Source organism: Gorilla gorilla, chromosome 6 (assembly GCF_029281585.2).
Source record: "Gorilla gorilla gorilla isolate KB3781 chromosome 6, NHGRI_mGorGor1-v2.1_pri, whole genome shotgun sequence".
Classification (NCBI taxonomy): Eukaryota; Metazoa; Chordata; class Mammalia; order Primates; family Hominidae; genus Gorilla; species Gorilla gorilla.
In genome coordinates this window covers 51,869,566-51,888,786 of record NC_073230.2, presented here as the reverse complement: position 1 = coordinate 51,888,786, position 19,221 = coordinate 51,869,566, and the positions used below count along the sequence as shown (strand labels likewise).

At 52.8% G+C, this 19,221-nt stretch overlaps 1 protein-coding gene across 7 annotated transcripts in view; it reads right to left on the bottom strand.

The window, feature by feature from the left end:
- Window positions 1-737: 737 nt before the first annotated feature.
- Window positions 738-19,221, bottom strand: part of DBNL (drebrin like) — a 21,859-nt gene continuing 3,375 nt past the window's right edge. The window contains exons 2-14 of one of the 7 annotated variants that reach the window (XM_055347724.2): window positions 17,890-18,452; window positions 12,414-12,469; window positions 10,519-10,631; window positions 9,518-9,592; window positions 5,553-5,699; window positions 4,589-4,666; window positions 4,168-4,319; window positions 3,968-4,019; window positions 3,465-3,546; window positions 3,005-3,100; window positions 2,796-2,911; window positions 2,301-2,406; window positions 738-1,677 (exon numbers count right to left, since the gene is read on the bottom strand). In XM_055347724.2, coding sequence (XP_055203699.1) covers window positions 1,538-1,677; window positions 2,301-2,406; window positions 2,796-2,911; window positions 3,005-3,100; window positions 3,465-3,546; window positions 3,968-4,019; window positions 4,168-4,319; window positions 4,589-4,666; window positions 5,553-5,699; window positions 9,518-9,592; window positions 10,519-10,631; window positions 12,414-12,469; window positions 17,890-17,972 — 1,296 coding nt within the window. In that variant the 5' untranslated portion in view covers window positions 17,973-18,452 and the 3' untranslated portion in view covers window positions 738-1,537. Of the gene's footprint in view, window positions 1,678-2,300; window positions 2,407-2,795; window positions 2,912-3,004; window positions 3,101-3,464; window positions 3,571-3,967; window positions 4,020-4,167; window positions 4,320-4,588; window positions 4,667-5,552; window positions 5,700-9,517; window positions 9,593-10,518; window positions 10,632-12,413; window positions 12,470-17,889; window positions 18,453-19,221 lie in introns of those variants that run through there. The other 6 variants (XM_055347725.2, XM_055347723.2, XM_055347722.2 and 3 more) reach the window with 6 other exon arrangements.

The following is a 19,221-nucleotide window of genomic DNA, read 5'->3' as shown; positions in this document are numbered from 1 at the left end:
GTGCTTGGGGCCAGTTAGAAGAGGCCAAGTGACCTGGCTCTCCCCATGGGGAGCAAGGACCACAGCCCAGGACACGGCTTCCTGCAGAGGGCAGGTGGTCCTCTGCTGTCCTTGCAACCCCCGGGTGGCACTTTGAGCCCTGCCTCTTGGGTTGGGACAGGCAAGCCCACAGGGGGCCTCAAAGCTGGCAACAGCCCAAACCTGGGTCTTCCATGGGAGTGGAGGGGAAGTTCCTTCGTCATGGGAGAGGCACCAGGAAGCCCTGGCGAAAAGGGGAGAGGCCTGAGCACAGGAAGGCCAGGAGCAAGGTTGGGCTCCATGCAGCCTTCACCCCAGGCACTAGCAGGTAACACCTCGAGTCAACCGCGTCTGCCTAGCAGCTCTGGGGCACAGGAGGGACCTAATTCCCCGGATGCTCAGTGGGTGCCAAGTACCTGACGCCACACAGTGGGCCATCCCATGTAGGCAGAGGCTCCCTGAAGCTGGGAGCAGGGCAGCCCTTGGCCTCTCCCAGAGGAACTGAAACGCAGGAAGGCTCCAACTTCAGTCCCATCTTAACATTTAGCCTCTTCCTGGTGGCTGATCATCATCAGCCACAGTCTCAGGGTGAGGGTGCTCACCCGACACAGAGCAGAGGCAGACACTGGGCAGGTGGCGGGGTGCTATTCCCACATGGGAGCATTCAGGCTACAGCAGGGCAGGTCAGAGCTGCGAGCCTGTGTAGACCAAACTGGGAATTCGTGGTCCAAAAGCATATTTGTTCTTCAGAGACACGGATGAGCTGGGACAGAAAATAGGGGAAGACAACAGGCCAAGGCCACTCTGTGTTACTTTTCCTGAAGTCAGAATCAGTTGAGGCACACACTGGGGCCTGCAGGCATCGAGTGAGCCGCATGGAGGAACATGTTGTGTCTGCCGTTTTTGAATACCCAGGGTGGGAGCTTGGCCATCCGCATCCCCACTTCCCATAGCCCAGGCAGAGGGACAGAGAAATGGAGTGGGGAGCACAGAGCAGGCTCCAACAAGACAAATTCCCTGCTGCCAAACCACCATGATCCACTCTGACTTTGGTCACAAACTCTGCTAAAAACAATTCTCTACGTTCACTGTTCCCAAGGGTCATTCTAAACAGTGGTGGCCACCACCCCTTTGAAGCAAGAGAAAAAGAAAAAAGGCAAATAAATGCAGAAGGCAGCCAGAGCCTCCCAGATGCCCCTGCTCAGGACCCTTCCCCGCAGCTTGGCAGTGGCCACTCAGGGCTTGGCCACAGGCAGGGCTTGGCTCAGTATCCTGTCAGGGGCAAGAGCCAAGCTGTCTGGGAGGGTCGGGGGATGCAGGAAGGATGTGTGGGAATCACCAGGCCATTGCTGCATTTGGGGTGACAGGCTGAGTCTGCCAAGCCGGAGGGAGCCCTGAGGCCTCATCCTCACTGGGGGTCCTATTCCTGGAAGAGTACTGAATGTCAACTCCCAGGCCCCCTCTTCCAGCAATAAGGAAGCCATGTCTGAGAGGGGAAGGACAAGATGTGCCCTCAGCCTCACTCAATGAGCTCCACGTAGTTGGCAGGGAACATGCCAAAATGGCCATCCGGCCCATAGCCACGCCACCAGCCTTCGTCGATCACCTCGATGCCCGTGATGAGGTTCTCGGGGTCAAAGGAGATCTCTGTGTCGTCGGCTGCAAAGAGGATGAGCCCAGATGCATATCAGGGGCTCCCTCCCACATCCCACCTGCTCGGGCAGCCCATGGCAGCCCCACCCTGCTGCAGCACAGCTCGCTGCAGCTCTGGTTCCTCCTCAGAAATATCCCTGCCACCCTGCTAAGCCTTGGCCAACACTGTACCCTGTCCCAATGCGGCTCCAGTGACCACACCCCCAGGGCATACCCTCCTACAGAGCATTCCCAAAAAAGGCTAGAGTAGACACCAGCCTGCTCCGTAGGGGGCCTCCACCCCATTCTCCAAGGCCTCCACCCAGGGACGCCTGGTGAACCAGCATCCAGGCCTGGCCCACCTCCCTGCTCAGAGTCCATATTCTGTGACAAGGATGGCAACTGGGATTCACATCAGCGGCCAGCAAATAGCTAATGAGGAACATGTAGGGAGGCCTGGGCTGTGCAGAACACTCTAGTGCCACAGTCACCCCCACTCCAGAGGTGCTTCTACCCCTAAACGCACTGCCCACCCTCCTGTCTTCTCTTCCTGATACCCCCTGGTGCCATCTTCCCATAAAACCCCAGACCCTCTTGTCTCCTAACCTCAGGACCCTGTGGTCCGTGCCAGCCAGGCCAGGGCACCTTACCTGCCTGGTAGTCGTACAGGGCACGGGCACAGAGCCCTTGCCCACTGAGCCCCTGGCCCTGAATGTGGTGGTCAATGTGCTCAGAGCCGGCACCTTGCTGCTGCACCTGCCCAGGGATGACAAAGGTGTTACCCCAGACTCAGCCCTTACACACAATCGCTGCTCTGCCCCACATGGCTCAGGTCAAGCTGGGAGTACGCAGAGGGCAAGCAGTCTACAGGCTCAGGGGCTGGGCTGCTGCTGTCCCCGCCCTACCAGAGTACAGAAGCCACAGGACAGTGCACAAATCCCTCAGCCATAGGCTGCAAGGTCCTCTTCCCACCCAGCACCTCCTATAGAGTGGGGCGTGCCCTGACAATTTATAACACAGGGCTGCTCCAAAAATGCATGTGCTTTAAAACCTGTTGCATGCCCCCAGAAAACTCAGACGGCCCGTGATAAGTGTTCCTGAGTATGCAGCCCCTTCCTGGCCCCAGCCCCAGTGTAGGAACCCACCAGTGGGGGCTGCTCGTAGAAGGTCTCCTGCTCTGGGGGTTCCTCATACACAGCCTCCTCTTCTGCCTGCACCAGACATGGAGGAGTGCTGGGCGCCGGCTCCTCAGCAGGGAGATCTGCACCAGGGAACACAGCAGGTTCTCACTCCCACACATCCCCCTTCTCCACTGCTGTCCCCCAGGGTCCCCATGGGGTGACAAGCGCCTTGCCTGCCCTGGGCCTTGAGATGGCAGCAGCTGGCTCTCTGCCAAAGTGGGTCTCTGGTTGGGTGAGCTGCTTCTGCAGGAAGGGGCTCCTCAGCTTGCCTGAAAACCCAGGTAAATATATACATCACTTCAGAAACACCACCACGCACCCCACAGCACCCTCCACCCTGGTGTGCTCGAGGCAGTCTCATGGGGCTTGCTCTGGCTAGTGCAGGAACAGAGACCCCAGGGCCATGTGCTATGTGGTGACCTGGTAGACAGCGCAGCCCAATATCTTTTGGAGGCCAAACTGGTGACCAGTGTGGTCACTGATGAGGTCAATGGCCCCAGGTGTCCCTTCTCCTCACTCACTCACCCCTGTCACCGATATATCTGTCACTAGCCTTGGGGGAGCCCACATAGGACCCCAGACTCCCCCTCAGCCTGCTGCTGCCTCATGGCCAGGCCCAAAGGGAGAGCTCACCAGGCTGAGGACTGGAGATGGAGGTGGTGGACATGGCCCTCTCCTTCTGCTTGAAAATCTCCCTTGGGTGCATGGCAGACTCCTGGAGGGAAGCACATGTTGACCCCTGCAGTGGGCAAAACTTTCACCACCTCTCCCCAGATCACAGCCCCTCCAGCTGTCGGCCCAGTAGCCCCTCAAAGGTGAGTGTGGGGCCAGGAGGCAAAACATGTTCTCAGGAGAGAAGTCATTTAAAAATAAAAAGTAACATTAAAAAAGGAAGTAAAACACAGAAGCCAAGGGGCTCACAGGGCCTCCCCCAGGACCAGGTGTGGTCCAAGCCCGACGCTTCCGCCTTTGGCTTTCCTCTCTACTGCCACCTCTTGAGGTGCCCAGATTCCAACCTGCCCCAGCTGACTGCAGGGCAGCCTCTGCCCAGGTCTGGGCTGGGCCCTCAATCCAAGATCAGGGACTTCTGCGTGTGGCCAGGACAGGTCCAAACAAGTAGAGCACCCGCATCTTACCTGCTCATTTCGGTTCCTTGAAACCACTTCTTGCTGCTGCTCCCACGTCCTGCTGGGAAGGGCCGGGTGGGGCACAGCTGAGGCACAGTCACAGCTTCTCATGCCACACCCCTTAGTCCTCCTCGCCTCCATGGGATGGAGCAGGTGCCCAGCAATGCCTCAGGGTGGGTCCCCCAGGCCAGTCTCCACCTCTGGCTCACCTCTGGGGGCTGGCCTCGCCACCCTGCTCCTGATAGCGCTGCTCCCGGCGTGCAGCCTCACGCAGCTCACGCTCCCGGCGCTCCTGCTCCAGCTGCCGCTGCGCCTCCTCGGCCCGCCGCTTTTCCTCCAGCCGACGGTTCTCCTCCTCCTTCTGCAGGGAGAGCCACTGCCCGCTCAGCCCTGTGCTGACACTTCAGCCTAATCCCCTGCCCAGGACTGAGTTTTAGGCACATAGCCAAAGACGGGCACCAGAGCCAGTCGCTCATTAGCCTTGTGGCTTAACCTACCCGAGCCTCAGTGTGACCATCTGTAATGGGCACCAAGGAGAGTGGATGCTGCATGAGCTCACTTGTGAGGAAAGATGAGCCACAGCAAGCAGAACACTCCCACGTAACCAGCACGCCCCGGGGCAGCACTCACCTCTGCTTTGGCCCAGAAGCTGTCTTTACCAACCCTTTTAATCTCAGACACGGCATTGGTCTTCTGGTACACAGAGCCCTGTAGGGGACAGCACTCATTAGAGACCTGGACCCAGGTGGAAGGCCAGGCCCACAGGCACCAAAGGAGAGAATATGCTAAACTTGCGACAGCACAGGTGAGACAGCACAGCTGCTAGGACTGGACCCAGCAGAGGCAGCAGAGCACTGCCCAGTGACCCTCAAGGAGACACACACCAAGATGACCTGAAAGAAGCCCAGGACACTGCCCCAAGGGGGATGCTCAATCCCAGACAACACTAGAGGGGTCTCTGGTGGTCTTTCGCCCTCATGGATGGGGGCCAGGGCAAGAAAGGCCCCCATACCCCACCTGCAAACTCCTAGACATTGGGCAGTTCTGAGGCAGGCCTCTGACCAGGGGCACTCAGACAGCTGACTAGCACAAGAGCATCCAAGGAATCACGTCCAACCACACATATGCGGACGCAGCTCCCAGCCATCAGCTCCACACAGCACTGGGGCCACAGGCCCACAGGTATCTCCCGTGACTCCAGGGGGCCTGCTCTGGTTTCAGGCTCTGCCTTGATGCCTTCTTTAGTTCCTCCACAGTGGCTACCTCCCGGGGCAGCCCAAGATGTGCCAGTGCCATGACCTTGAGGGCAGCCAGACTATCGTAGCCATGCATCCTGCAGAGCCTCCACTCTGACCACACAGGCTGGGCTCCAGAGGAAGGCTCCAGAACAGCTAGTCCAACCCCTAGGCAAGGTCAGAGGGCTATTCCTGCTCATCTGGTCAGTGGGCAATCACGACAGCTCAGGGGTTACCATCTGCAGAAACTAAGCAGGCATGGGCCCAGCCAGTCCGGGTGCTGGGAAGTGCATATTCCTGGCCCCCTGCCCTCAGGCCCTGAGCAACAAAAGGGCTGGCGATGGGCAAGCAGCACTCACCACTGGGGCCTGGGGTCCCGCGTCCTGGAAGCGGCCACTCTCCTTGTGAAAGCTGTAGTTGGCACCTGAAGCCTTGGCCACCTTCTCCATGATGCACTCAGGCTCCACATCCTCCTCGGCCCGTGCGTTGATGGTCACATGGGCCCCCTGCAGCAGGAGCAGCACTTGAAAGAAGGGCTTTGCAAGCCCAGGAGATGGGCCAAACTCCTGTCAGTCCACACAGCACGGGCCACTACTATACCACACAGGACTGGAATCAGGAAACCAGAAGGCACCTGTCTGGCTGCTGAAAACTGAGGCACGAGTTCCCCTCAAGGGCTCAAACAAACCAACTTGGAGCAAACCCCTCATTCTTGTCCCAGTTCACGTGAGACCCTTGACCTCCACTGTGCTATCCAGTGGTTCCTTCTGTAGCTGTTCCCTGCTGTATATCAATAGACAGCCCAGGCATAATTTGCATCAAAGGCCTTCCTTCTAATCAATGAAAACTAATTTTAAATGCCATCTGGAAGCCACAAAAGACCCTGAATAGCTAAAGCAATCCGAAGCAAAAAGTACAAAGCTGGAGGCTTCACGCTACCTGATTTCAAATTAAACTACAAAACTGCAGTAAGCAAAACAGCATGGTACAGGCATAAACACAGACACATACAACAATGGAAACTAACAGAGCACCCACACACACAGCCAACTCATTTTTAACAAAGGAGACAGGAACATACACTGGGGAAAGGACGGTCTCTTTCATAAACAGGGCTAGGAAAATTGGATATCCATATGCAGAAGAATGAAACTAAATCTTCATCTTTTACCATATTAAAAAAAAACTCAAAATGGGTTAAAAAGACTTAAATGTAAGACCTGAAACTATGAAACTACACAAAGAAAACATTGGAGAGATGCCCCTGGACATTGATCTGGGCAAAGATTTTTTTTGGGTTAAGACCTCAAAAGCCCAGGCAACAAAAGCAAAAATCAACCAATTGGACTACATCAAGCTAAAAGGCTTCTGCACAGCAAATGAAACAATCAACAAAGTAAACAGACAACCTACAGAATGGGAGAAAATATCTTCAAACTATCCATCTGACAAGGAATTAGTGACCAGAATATATAAGGAACTCAAACAACTCAGTAGCAAAAAAATAATAATCTGATTTTTAAATGGGCAAAAGACCTTAACAGATATTTCTCGAAAGATGATATACGCATGGCTAACTACATACAAAAAAATGCTCAACATCACTAACCATCATCAGGGAAATGCAAACCAAAACCATAATGGGCTATCATCTCACCACAGTTAGAATGGCTATTATAAAAAACATAAAAAATAAATGCTAGCAAGGATGTGGAGAAAGGGAAATTCTTATACACTGTTGGTAGGAATGTAAAGTAGTACAGCCATTATAAAAACAGTATGGTTTTTTGGGTTTTTTTCTGAGACAGAGTCTTACTCTGTTGCCCAGGCTGGAGTGCAGTGGACAATCTCGGCTCACTGCAACCTCCATCTCCCAGGTTCAAGAGATTCTCTGCCTCAGCTTCCTGAGTAGCTGGGATTACAGGTGCCCGCCACCACACCTGGCTAATTGTTGTATTTTTTTAGTAGAGATGGGGTTTCACCATGTTGGCCAGGCTGGTCTTGAAGTCCTGACCTCAGGTAATCTGTTCACCTTGGCCTCCCAAAGTGCTGGGATTACAGGCGTGAGCCATCGCGCCTAGACAACAGTATGGTTTTTAAAACAGTATTTTAGTCCTACTAAAAGCAGAACTACCATATGATCTAGCAATCCAGCTGCTGGGGATATATCCAACTCTGAAGTTCAGCGCTATTAACAATAGCCAAGATACGGAATCAACCAAAACGTCCATCAATGGATGAAAGGGTAAAGAAAATTTAGTATATAAACATGAGGGAATATTATTCAGCCATAAAACAGAATGGCATCCTGTCATTTGCAGCAACATGGATGGAACTGGAGGTCATGATGTTAAGGGAAATAAGCCAGGCACAGAAGACAAGTATTGCATGTTCTCACTCATGTGGGAGCTAAAAAAGTGGGTATCATGGAGGGAGAGAGTAGAATGCTGGTTACCAGGGGTTGGGAAGGGCATGGGGGAGAGAAAATGAAGAGAAGTTGCTTAACAGGTACAAAAGTACAGTTAAATAGAAGGAATAAATTCTAGTATTCAATAGTACAGAAGGGAAATTATAGTTAACAATAATTTTGTGTATTTCAAATTAGCTAGAAGAGAAAAATTGTAATGTTCCCAACACAAAGAAAAGATAAATGTTTGAGGTGATGAACACGCTAATTACCCTGATTCATCGTATACATTGTATACAGGTATCAAAATATGACATGTATGCAAAAAATATGTACAACTATTAAATATCAATTTATAAAAACTCTGGGCCAGGTGCGGTGGCTCTCGCCTGTAATCCCAGCACTTTGGGAAGCTGAAGAGGGCAGATCACTTGAGCTCAGGGATTCCAGACCAGCCTGGCCAACACAGGGAAACACCATCTCTACTAAAAATAGAAAACTTAGCCGGGCATGGTGGCAGGCACCTGTAATCCCAACTACTCAGGAGGCTGAGGCAGGAAAATCACTTGAACCTGGGAGGCAGAGGTTGCAGTGAGCCGAGATCGTGCCACTGCGTTCCAGCCTGGGTGACAGAGTGAGACTCTGTCTCAAAACAAACAAACAAACAAAAAACAAAACAATAAAAAAAAACTCTGATAAAAGAATGCCATGCATGTTTTCTACAAAAAGTAAGCCAATGATTTCTTCATGAGAAGCCAGACCCATGACCTCATTCACTGTTACTATACAGGTTGAGCTTCCCTAACCTAAAATTCCGAAATCTGAACTGCTCCAATGAACATTTCCTTTAAGCATTATGTCAGCACTCAAAAAATCTCAGATTCTGGGCTGGGCGTGGGTTCACGCCTGTAATCCTAGCACTTTGGGAGGCCAAGGCAGGTGAATCACGAGGTCAGGAGATCGAGACCATCCTGGCTAACACAGTGAAACCCTGTCTCTACTAAAAATACAAAAAATTAGCTGGGCGTGGTGGCGGGTGCCTGCAGTCCCAGCTAATTGGGAGGCTGAGGCAGAAGAATGGTGTGAACCCGGGAGGCGGAGCTTGCAGTGAGCCAAGATCACGCCACTACACTCCAGCCTGGGCAACAGAGCGAGACTCCATCTCAAAAAAAAAAAAAAAAATTCAGATTCTGGAGAATTTCAGATTTTGGATGCTGAACTGCAAACATTCCCAAATCTGAAAAAATCCAAAACATTTCTGGTCCTGAGCATTTCAGATAAAGGATACTCAAACCTGTATATCGATAAGCTGGGAATTCTCTTATCAGCTCCCAGATGGAAACTGAGGTATAGCTGAAGAAATGTTGGCAGAATGAGAAATCAAAATTCTGAGTCTCCTTTGCCAGAGAAATGCAAAAAGTTACCTGACAAGTGACCAACAAATGCTTTTGTTACAAATAGTTTTTAAAATTTAAAAAGGTTCTATTATAGGACTGACATAACTCCATGTAGAGGGGGCTGGAAAGGAATGCATCAAAAGGGCACATGCGTGCTAAGATGGTGGGCACTCTCCCCTTCCTCCAAATCCTGATGGTATTACTAAACTGTTTAGAGGGATCATAAAACAAAACAGAACCAGGGCCCACCCTTCTCACGGCACCAGCTCCAGCATAGTCCTTTATCCTGCCCCACTGAGGCAGGCCTGAAGGTGGCCCTGGCAACATCCTGACCTCCCATGCACTCACTGACCGAGAGTGAAGCAGCCTCTGGTCACGCCCTCAAAGGCAGGCAGAGAGCATTAGCTATGAGCACACTCCCAACTCCAGTTCTGATTTCCACTTGCTCGCACCCAGGAACCTGCGAGACCTCAAGCCTGTGAGGCCTGTTCCCAGTGAAGCGGGCCTCACCTGGCCTTACCTTCAGGAAGTTGGCCATGGTGCTGACGTGGCTGGCGCAGGCTCCCTTCCGCACATCGTTCACGCCCTCGCCTGTCTGCAACACAAGGATGCCCAGGTTGACCCAGGCCTCCCCCAGAGCCACTTCCCTTCCCTGGGGACCCAACATCTACCCTGTGTCCCAGAAAAGAGAAAACTGCAACCCCCAAAGCAGAACCTATTCTTCTGACTGCATCACATGGGTGAGGTAAGTTCCCATGCCTCCAAGGGGCTCATGGATGCTCCCTGGGCAGGATGGCTACCGGCTTTCGCTGTGGGGGCATTTCATGAATTTTCTTTTTTTCTTTTTTTTTTTGGAGATGGAGTCTTGCTCTGTGGCCCAGGCTGGAGTACAGTGGCGCAATCTTGGCTCACTGCAACTTCTGCCTCCTGGGTTCAAGCAATTCTCTTGCCTCAGCCTCCTGAGTAGCTGGGACTACAGGTGCACACTGCCATGCCCAGCTAATTTTTTGTATTTTAGTAGAGATGGGGTTTCACCGTGTTGCCCAGGCTGGTCTCAAACTCCTGAGCTCAGGCAGTCCACCCACCTTGGCCTCCCAAAGTTCTAGGATGACAGGTATGAGCCACCCCACCCAGCCTTCAAGAGTTTTCTTGATCCCCACCAAGGGATCAAGGAGGCCCTGTCCCTGTACTCCCAGGCTCCTAAACACTCCCTCAGGCTCTCTACTCCATCAGAACAACCACCCTCAAGAGCACGGAGCAAGGACTCCCTGTGACTGCTTTTAATCCATTTTGCAGGAAGAACTCTAGGCTTGGAGGGTGAATTCTGCATAGCAAAGCCACAGTTATTCTTTGGGCCACAATGAATCTGTCAACTATTCTGCTCATTCACCAGCTCAGAGCTGTTCTATTGATCTACTAAGTCATGCCAGTAAAACACTTTGTTCCTGAAGTCAAGTCAAAACAGGAAAGAAGACAATGGGGTTTCCTGGGTCACACCTAGATGAAACAGGCTCCACATACCCAGTTGATGAGGACAAATTTGGGCAGTCCAGAGTTGGGGTCCTTCACTCTGCAGAAGGCGTACATCACCTTCCCGCTGTTGAGCTCCTCCACCATCTCCTCCAGGCCACCCTCTGCAGCAGAGTCACAGTGAAGGTCAGGGGTGGCCCTGACATTCCCTGCTGGCCCTGGTCCCACCATGAAGGGAGGCCGAGCTGCCTCTAAACCAGGGCTTCTCACCTCTACCTGTATCAGAATCTTTCTAGGGGTATGTTTAAAATCAGAGTCCTGGGCACCACCCTCACCAAACTGATTGATGAGAGCTGGGTGGGACCTAGGAGTCTGCAATTCTGACAAGTACCTCAGGTAATTTTTTTTACCCACACTCGTTTAAAAACCACTTCTCTAAACCCAGAGGTAATTCTGGAAATAAAAACAGGGTCATTTCCACGGCAAACCAGCCACCAGACTTCCAAATGGAGGATGTCTACGTCAAAATTTTATTGTTGCCGCAACCTTGCAAAAGGGCCCGGAATAGCAGGGCCTGTAGAGTCACCACTGCCTGCACCTGTGTCTGCTCAAGCTCCAGGGCCGCCCAGATGGCCAGACCAGATTGAACATCCTGCAGCGGCGTAACTGGCTCAGTCCTCAGACTCCAGAAGAGAGGGTGATGGGGACGGGGGAGCGCAGGAGTGGGCAGCTCTAAACGATTCTCCCTGACACTGAGGCTTAGCCCCCACAAACTTTTCCAGGTTATAAGGAGGAAGAGCTGATCAGGTATTTCATCTACAGGGCTCCGTATGAGTGGAGGCAGTCATGAGCCCCACTCTGGGGACAGCAAATTGTTGCATTTGTGGCAGAGCCCTGTCCTGTGCCACTGGGGATGACAGGAAACTCTCAAGTTGTTGATCCCTGCAACTCCCAGTCACCTGCCACACCACATGTCTACTGTTCAATGGCAATCCTTCTAGAAAGGGGACACCTCCCAGAAAGATTGTGAAAGGAAGGGGCTTTCTACCAACAACAGACATCAAACCGTGGAGAACACACTCCGAGTGTTCATTGAACAATGAAGCCATGTCCAGCTCAGGACAGAGGGAGGGGTCAGGCAAGTTCTGGAGGAGGAGCAGTCACGGGTGTCAGCTGGGAGGCCCACAGGTCACACTCTGACCAAGCCTACCCTGACAACCTCTGCTCTGTGCTGGCCAAGAGCCTGTCCTTCCTGTAGAGACCCCCAGAGCCTCCCCCGTGACTATCTGCAGTGATACTGCCTCTCCCAGTGAGGATGGGGCCCCCGCAAGCACTCGGCACAAGACCAGGGCAGGACAAAGGGAGAAGAAGATATGTCTGTGGACTTTCTTTCCACCAGCACCAGTTCTGGGACTGGTGAGCTTCCCGCCGCAGCTCCCAACGCAGGCTGCCCACAAGCTGGAGAGGCCTGTTTCCCTCTCAGCTCTCCGCAAGTAGACAAAGAGAAAGCACTCCCCTGCACCCAGAGGGAAGGAGAACCAAGGAGGAATGTTTTCACTTACACATATCTGAAACCTAAGGCCTGCCAGAAGTGGCCAGTGAGCACTGGAAGCCCCATGTGGCTCAGTGGACCAAGACAGCTGAGTGCGCTGACCCCCGGTCCTGCCCGTTGTTGGCTCATGTACTGATCAAGGGGCCAGGGAACCCCCAACAGAGTTAAAGTTGGGTGGGTCTGCAGGAGGCAGGTCCGGCCCACTTCCCACCCTCAGTGGAGGAAGGTGTTGAGCCACTGGCAGAGGCCACCTGTGTGATAGAGTCCCCTTCTTCCTGTGCAGTAGCTGAAATGCCAGCTGAGATGGACTGCTGATGGTCACAATCCTTTCTCCTTTGCACACATCACCCTCCTACCTCCTGGTGTCCCCGAGTCCATTTGGAGTCATACTCACCCCCTGTGCCAGCCACGCGGATGTCATTGCTGTTGCCTTCATAGGTAAAGAGAGCCCTGAAACGAAACACAAGTGAGCTCTGTAGCCAGCACCTTGGGTTCCAACTCTCCTCACCGCATCCACCATGACTTTCCACTACATCCCAAAGAGCTTGGGCCGACAGTAACACTGTGGGTGGGCACAGGCCCGTTCTCACTTTGCTCTGACCCACTAGGCAGGTTCTCAGTAGGCAACTGTGCAGCCTTCTCAGCTCTGCAGCTGGGAGGACACTGGCCTGACTTACCATGGGGTGGGGGTTGTGAGGGACAAAGCCATGGAGATGGGAGCACACATCTACTATGAGGAAAACATGAGCTGTGGAGTTTCCCAATAACTGCTATACATTCATATGTCAAATACTCACCTGGCCACTAGGTATATGGATTTGAAGAGACAAAACATATCTACATATTCCTGAACCCAGAGCACCCAAAAGGAGAAGCAAGTCGGAGAAATACACACACTGGGCCCCTTGGAAGTCTGCCCACCACTTCTGTGCACGTCTGCCCTGGCTCCAGTGAAGCCTGGTGGGTAGGGCAGCAGGTCCTTCCAGGCTTGAGACTCTTTGGTAAACACAGACTACCACAGGTTATGTTTATCAGAAACCACAAAGGAATGACACGACATGAAATCACACAGTTAAAGCCATGAACCTGCCAAGCCCCTCACGGACAGGTACCCATGAGCAAGTTTTCTATCTAGCAGAGCCTTATCTCTCCATGGGTGACATGGGGTCATGGCTTTCTTTTCCTGAAAGATTAATTATTCATAAGAACTTTGGGCTGGGCGCAGTGGCTCACGCCTGTAATCCCAGCACTCTGGGAGGCCGAGGCGGGCAGATGTGGATCACGAGGTCAGGAGATCGAGACCATTCTGGCTAACACGGTGAAATCCCATCTCTACTAAAAATACAAAAAATCAGCTGGGCGTGGTGGCAGGCACCTGTAGTCCCAGCTACTCAGGAGGTTGAGGCAGGAGAATGGCATGAACCCGGGAGGCGGGGCTTGCAGTGAGCCAAGATCGCGCCACTGCACTCCAGCCTGGGCAACAGAGTGAGACTCCGTCTCAAAAAAAAGAACAGAACTCTGGGCCAGGTGTGGTGGCTCATGTCTGTAATCCCAGGACTTTGGGAGGCTGAGGCAGGAGGGTCACTTGAGCCCAGGAGTTTGAGACCAGCCTGGGCAACATGGTGGGACCCTGTCTCTACCAAAAATACAAAAATCAGCCAGGCGTGGTGGCATATGCCCATAGTCCCAACTACTCGGGAGGCTGAGGTGGGAGGATTGCTTAAGCCTGGGAGGTCAAGGCTACAGTGAGCCATGATGATGCCATTGTACTCCAGCCCAAACAACAGAGTGAAACCCCAACTCTTAAAAACAAAAACAAAAACAAAACTCTGGTAAAGATTCATTCTGGCTTGCTCATAGCATGAACCTTGCAGCAACTCAACATCCCCAGCAGGGCTGCTGGACATGGGCTGGAGGCACTGACCCACTGGACTATAAGTCAAAGGCAAAACCCAGTCCAGTGTGTGTCATCTCCCCAGGCTCTAAAGCACAGGCCTGCTGAGGCAGGCCAGACAGAAGCTCCAGGGATAAACAGTCGGACAGGAACCAAATCAGCTTCAACTTGGCTTCCCCAGGGCTTTGCCAGTGCCACTGGGCAGAGATACTTATGCGTGAGAAAAATGGAAGAAATTAGACCCAGGCCCAGTGGATCTGGTTGGTAGTGAGGAGACAGGCCTCCGGGAAAAGGCACTCCTTACCAGGAGGGGAGACAGAATACAGGAGAGAAACACTGAATGAGAAACACTCAGAGAAAAGGAACTAGAGAAAAGAACACAGAAAAACAAGAGAAAGATTTGGGAGGTGGCACACTGCCAGCATGAGCTGGGGGAACTCCCTGGAGGAAAGAAGCCCATTCCTCTTGATGGCCACAAAGCCCTGGCTCCCAGAAGATAGCAAGCTGGCACAAGCAGCAGGTAACAGAAGATGGCAGCTCAACCCAGCTCTTGCAAGAAGGGACTCAACCAGCTGCGATGGCTCATGCCTGTAATCCCAGCACTTTGGGAGGCCGAGGCGGGCGGATCACCTGAGGTTAGGAGTTTGAGACCAGCCTGGCCAACGTGGGAAACCCCGTCTCTACTAAAAATGCAAAATTAGCCGGGTGTGGTGGTGGGTGCCTGTAATCCCAGCTACTTGGGACGCTGAGGCAGGAAAATCACTTGAACCTGGGAGGCAGAGGTTGCAGTGAGCCAAGATCGTGCCACTTCACTCCAGCCTGGGTGACAGAGCAAGACTCTTGTCTCAAAAAACAAAAAAAAAAAAAAAAAAAAAGGGACTCAGCAGCTAATATAATAAGAGCCAAGCTCAATGCCTGCCACCTGTCCCTCTGACTTGATCCCTCTCTACCCCAGGCCACCTTTAAGAATGTTCCCAGCGCAGAGGCTCATTCCCAGTTCAGAGGCCTTTTGAAAGAAGGGCGAAGGAAGTTTCAAATCAACATGAAAAAACATGGTGCACTGGCCTCTGAACAGCAAGGCATATGGAGTGTCAAGCATCTTATAATTCAATCATGCCTTTGAAAATAAGTACTGAGAGCCTACTGCTTACTAGTTACAGGAATGCAGCTATGAACAATCCCTAAAAGGTCCTGCCCATGGAACTTACTTTCTAACGGAAGAAAAAACACACACCTAACACTAACGTACTATTAGAGAGTGAAGCAGGTGCTGAAGGTGACACATGAACCAGGTGAGAACAAACCATGCCAAGATACGGAGTAAGCAGGGGCGGGAGACAGATCCAAGATGGAGAGCTGATGTCATGGTTGCTCCCCACTCTATCTGCCCTCCCCAATGCCAGCACTGTGTGTGTGAAACCTCTTATGACCCACCAAACTAGAGACCACCTCTTCTTCCTCTGATATCTCTACCACTTTTTCTGTATGACTTGGTCCATCCTTCATCTAAGCATCTGCCACATGTAACAACCGTGCCTCAAGCACCGAGGACAGAGACAGAGCCCACCCCACCCCTTCTAGTAAGAGATAAAGGTGACAAGAAAATCCATAAGGATTTCCAGCATATTTTGTGCCTGGCATGTGTCTGAAGGAAGTCAAACAGAAAGATGGGAAAAAGTGCCTACAAACAAGGAGCTAGGAATCAAGGAAGGCCTCTCTGAGAAGGCAACCTCGGGGCCAAGAAGTGAAGGCTGGGGAGCCACCTGGGACGATGTGGAAAAAGTGTGCTCCATGCAGAGGAAGCAGTAGAGCAAGGACTCTGAAGAGGAACCAGCTTGTAAGTTTGAGGAAGAGAAAGACGGCCAGAGTGGTGACAAACAGGTGTGGCCACAGTGTGGTAAATGAAAGGGGTGGTAGGTTCTGGGTCTTGCAGGGCATCAGCAGGGCAAGGAGTCTAGGCTTTATTCAACATGCAACAGGAAGCCACTGTAGAGTTACAGACACGGAAGTGACATGGTCCAGATATTTTTCCGCAGTGTGCAGGAATCTGCCACACAGTATCTGCTGAGTAACTACCTTAATGGCTGTGACGATGAGGGTGGAGGTCAGTGGGTTATGCTGCTGAGTGACACAACCTGTAGTGCTGCAGGAGCCTGGAGGTAGGGAGGGAGCATAGCATGGCTGTCTGGGCAGATGAGTCCAGTGAGATAGGTGGGCTCTGACTTCATGAGGGGAAAGAGGAGGCTCCACAACCCTCACGAGGGACAGAGAGTAGATGGGGTGGGTAAGCACCGGGCCAGGAGTGGTAGCAGACAGCTCTCGTAAGCAGCCCAAGGAAAGGCTAGGAACATAGGAGGTCTGAAGAGGGAAGCCCAAACTGCCAGGTGGGCTGGGAGGCATCATCCCAAACCAGTGATGGTTCCTGAGAAGACTGATGATGAAAAGAGACCTGGAAGGGAGATAGATCAGGAGTGCCAGGAAGCTCCTAGGTAAGTCTGCCAGGGTAAACAGAGTGATCAAGAGCATGTTAAGAAGCAAAATCTTTAATTTGGCAGGGCTGAAGAGGGGCAAAGATTCTTCTGGGTTCTAAAGCCAAGTGGTATGATGTGGACATGAAAATGGGGCACTCATTGCAGAGATACTTTTGACTGGGTTTGAAGTAACAGGAGAGGTCTAAGAGAAACACGAACAGGAATAGGAAAGAGGCAAAACAGAGGGCTGACATCTAGAAACTCTCCTGAGAAAAATAACACTGACTGACGTGGGTAAATCTGAGGGATTATAAAGCAGGCAGAAAACCCTACCAAGGAAGTGACGAGATATCCTTCTTTAGATGCCTCCCAAACAGAAGATGTGCTGTTTGGCACAAGTGCCATCCAGGGCACCCAGACCTGACAGGAGAGTCTACAGAGACCCCACAGAACCAAGCAACTGGTGTTCTAAAGCTCTTCCCCTAATGGCCCAGGGCTGAGGAAAAGGCAAAGCCATAACATCCTCAGGGTCACAATAGTACACTGCATAAAAGCCGCTATGTGCTGGGCACTAGGGAGAGCAGAGGAGATGAGAAAGCACTTACACAAGTGGAGATGGCCCCCACACAAGGGGAAGACAGTTGGGAGGGCCTCAGTGCTGACCACAGTGTGGCCCCACCACGACTCAGACTCCAAGGCCCAGTTTCTATTCTCCAAAGTTGGTCACCTTAGCCCACCATACTCAGCATATTTCTCAGAACTGGGATTTCTCAAAACTGGTCAGTGAAAACAATTTAAGCAAAGGTGAAAGTGAGGATATCTTGGGTGGTAGAGGGAAAATGGGACCTTTTCCCAAATAGATAGCGAGCATCCTACTTTCGTACATCTTCCCATGGCTCAGGCACAAGAAAGAGTACACTTTTTGGAGAAACGAAAGTTCTGAAGTCCACGTTCACAGACAGCCAAGAACCCAGATCCCTGAGCTCCTCGTCTGAAGCCCCCAGGGCAGGGCTCACATTCACAGCCCGGCTGCCAGGCCGCTCTCAAATGCCCATCCCCGAACACAGCGTTTGCAAAAAAACGGGCGTGGCTTCCGCCTTCTCAGAGAGGGCTGTGCAGGACCCCCTTCTCCAGGCAAGTCCCAGGACTGGAAAGAAGAACCTGGCGAAGCTAGCAAGCACGACCAGGCCGAGGATCCAACATGGAAGCCCGCGGAGCCCACAGTGGGTGGCGAGCGACAGGGGGAGGGGCGGGGACTCACTGGGTCCCCCCAAGCCGGGTTTAACCTGTCCACGATCGGCGGGGCAAGGGGTCACGAGGGTGAGACAGCACTCCTGCTGCGCTGTGGAGGGGCAGACAGGTAAGCCCCAGGCCACCTGCCTGGGCGCCGCTCCGCGCTCGCGCTCCCGCTCCCGCTCCCGCTCCCCCCGAGTCCCCCGCTCGCCCCAGACAGACCCACCCCTGAGGCAGCCCCTGGCCCGACCCTGGCCCGTCTCGCCGCCCACCAGTCGGTCGGGGACTTCTCGGTGACCACCCGCACGTAGGCCTCCTGCAGCGCTGGCCCGTTCCGGCTCAGGTTCGCCGCCATGGCCCGCCCCGCAGTCTCCGCGCCGCTGCTGTAGCTTCCGGGCCGGGCCGCCCCTTTGACAGCCGACAAGCCTTGCCTCCGACAACCGGAAACCCCGCCCCACGGCAGGAAGCGGAAATGGCAGGGGCCAGCCGCACCCGCGGGTCCTAGCGAGCCGTCCGGCCAGCTGGTCTAGCATGCGGGTCCCGCGAATGCCGAAGGACAAGCGGGAGAAGGGAGGACCCGGCCTTCTGTTTGTCCTCAGGGAGGGATCCTGGGGCGCCGACTAGCCCGTCTTCTGGTCCCACCCAAACGGTAGCTCGACTTGGAAGCCTGGCCGCGGGGACCCAGTCCAGCCCCCGCTAGCTGCTCTCACAGCACCGTGCTTATTCTTTTCTAAATCTTGTTATGTCGATGCGCTTATTTGAAAGATCTTGGGTTCACTGCAGTCTCCCTCCAGACGAGGTCTTCAGCCTGTTTGTGGACCCTCAACAGTTTGATCTGTGAAAGAAACATGCATAAATGTATGAATACACGAATAAATGAGTGCTAAGTGACGATCACACCGCTACAAACCTAACTGAAAGTGACTGTGCTTTCTCACTCTCACCTGAGTTTTTCCCTCTGCAGTTTGGTCGAGGCCAGTATAGTGGAGGCATGAAGAGAACCTGTCTTGTGCTTCACCTGCACATCTGGCTGGTCGCCCCTAGAAGGTGTCAGTAATTCCTCAATCTGCTCCCCTCCTCCTGGGAGCACCAGTTTTTCCATCCGCAAATCTGCATACACTTGACTGAACTAGCTTCTTATCTGTATGATAGAGAAACATGCCAAAGCGCAAGGCAGCTCACAGCTTATTTCCTCCCATGGAGAATAACTCCCCTGCCTCCTTAAAATATAAATCCTGCCGGGCACGGTGGCTCATACCTGCAATCCCAGCACTTTGGGAGGCCGAGGCGGACGAATCAAGGGGTCACGAGATCGACACCATCCTGGCTAATACGATGAAACCCCGTCTCCACTAAAACAAAAAATTAGCCAGGAGTGGCGGCGTGCGCCTGTAGTCCCAGCTACTCGGGAGGCTGAGGCAGGAGAATGGCGTGAACCAGGGAGGCGGAGCTTGCACTGAGCCGACATAGCGCCACTGCACTCCAGCCTGGGCTACAGGGCGGGACTCTGTCTCAAAAAAAAAAAAAGAAAAAAAAAATATATATATATATACACACACACATATATAGTATATATATGTATATATATACACACACATATAGTA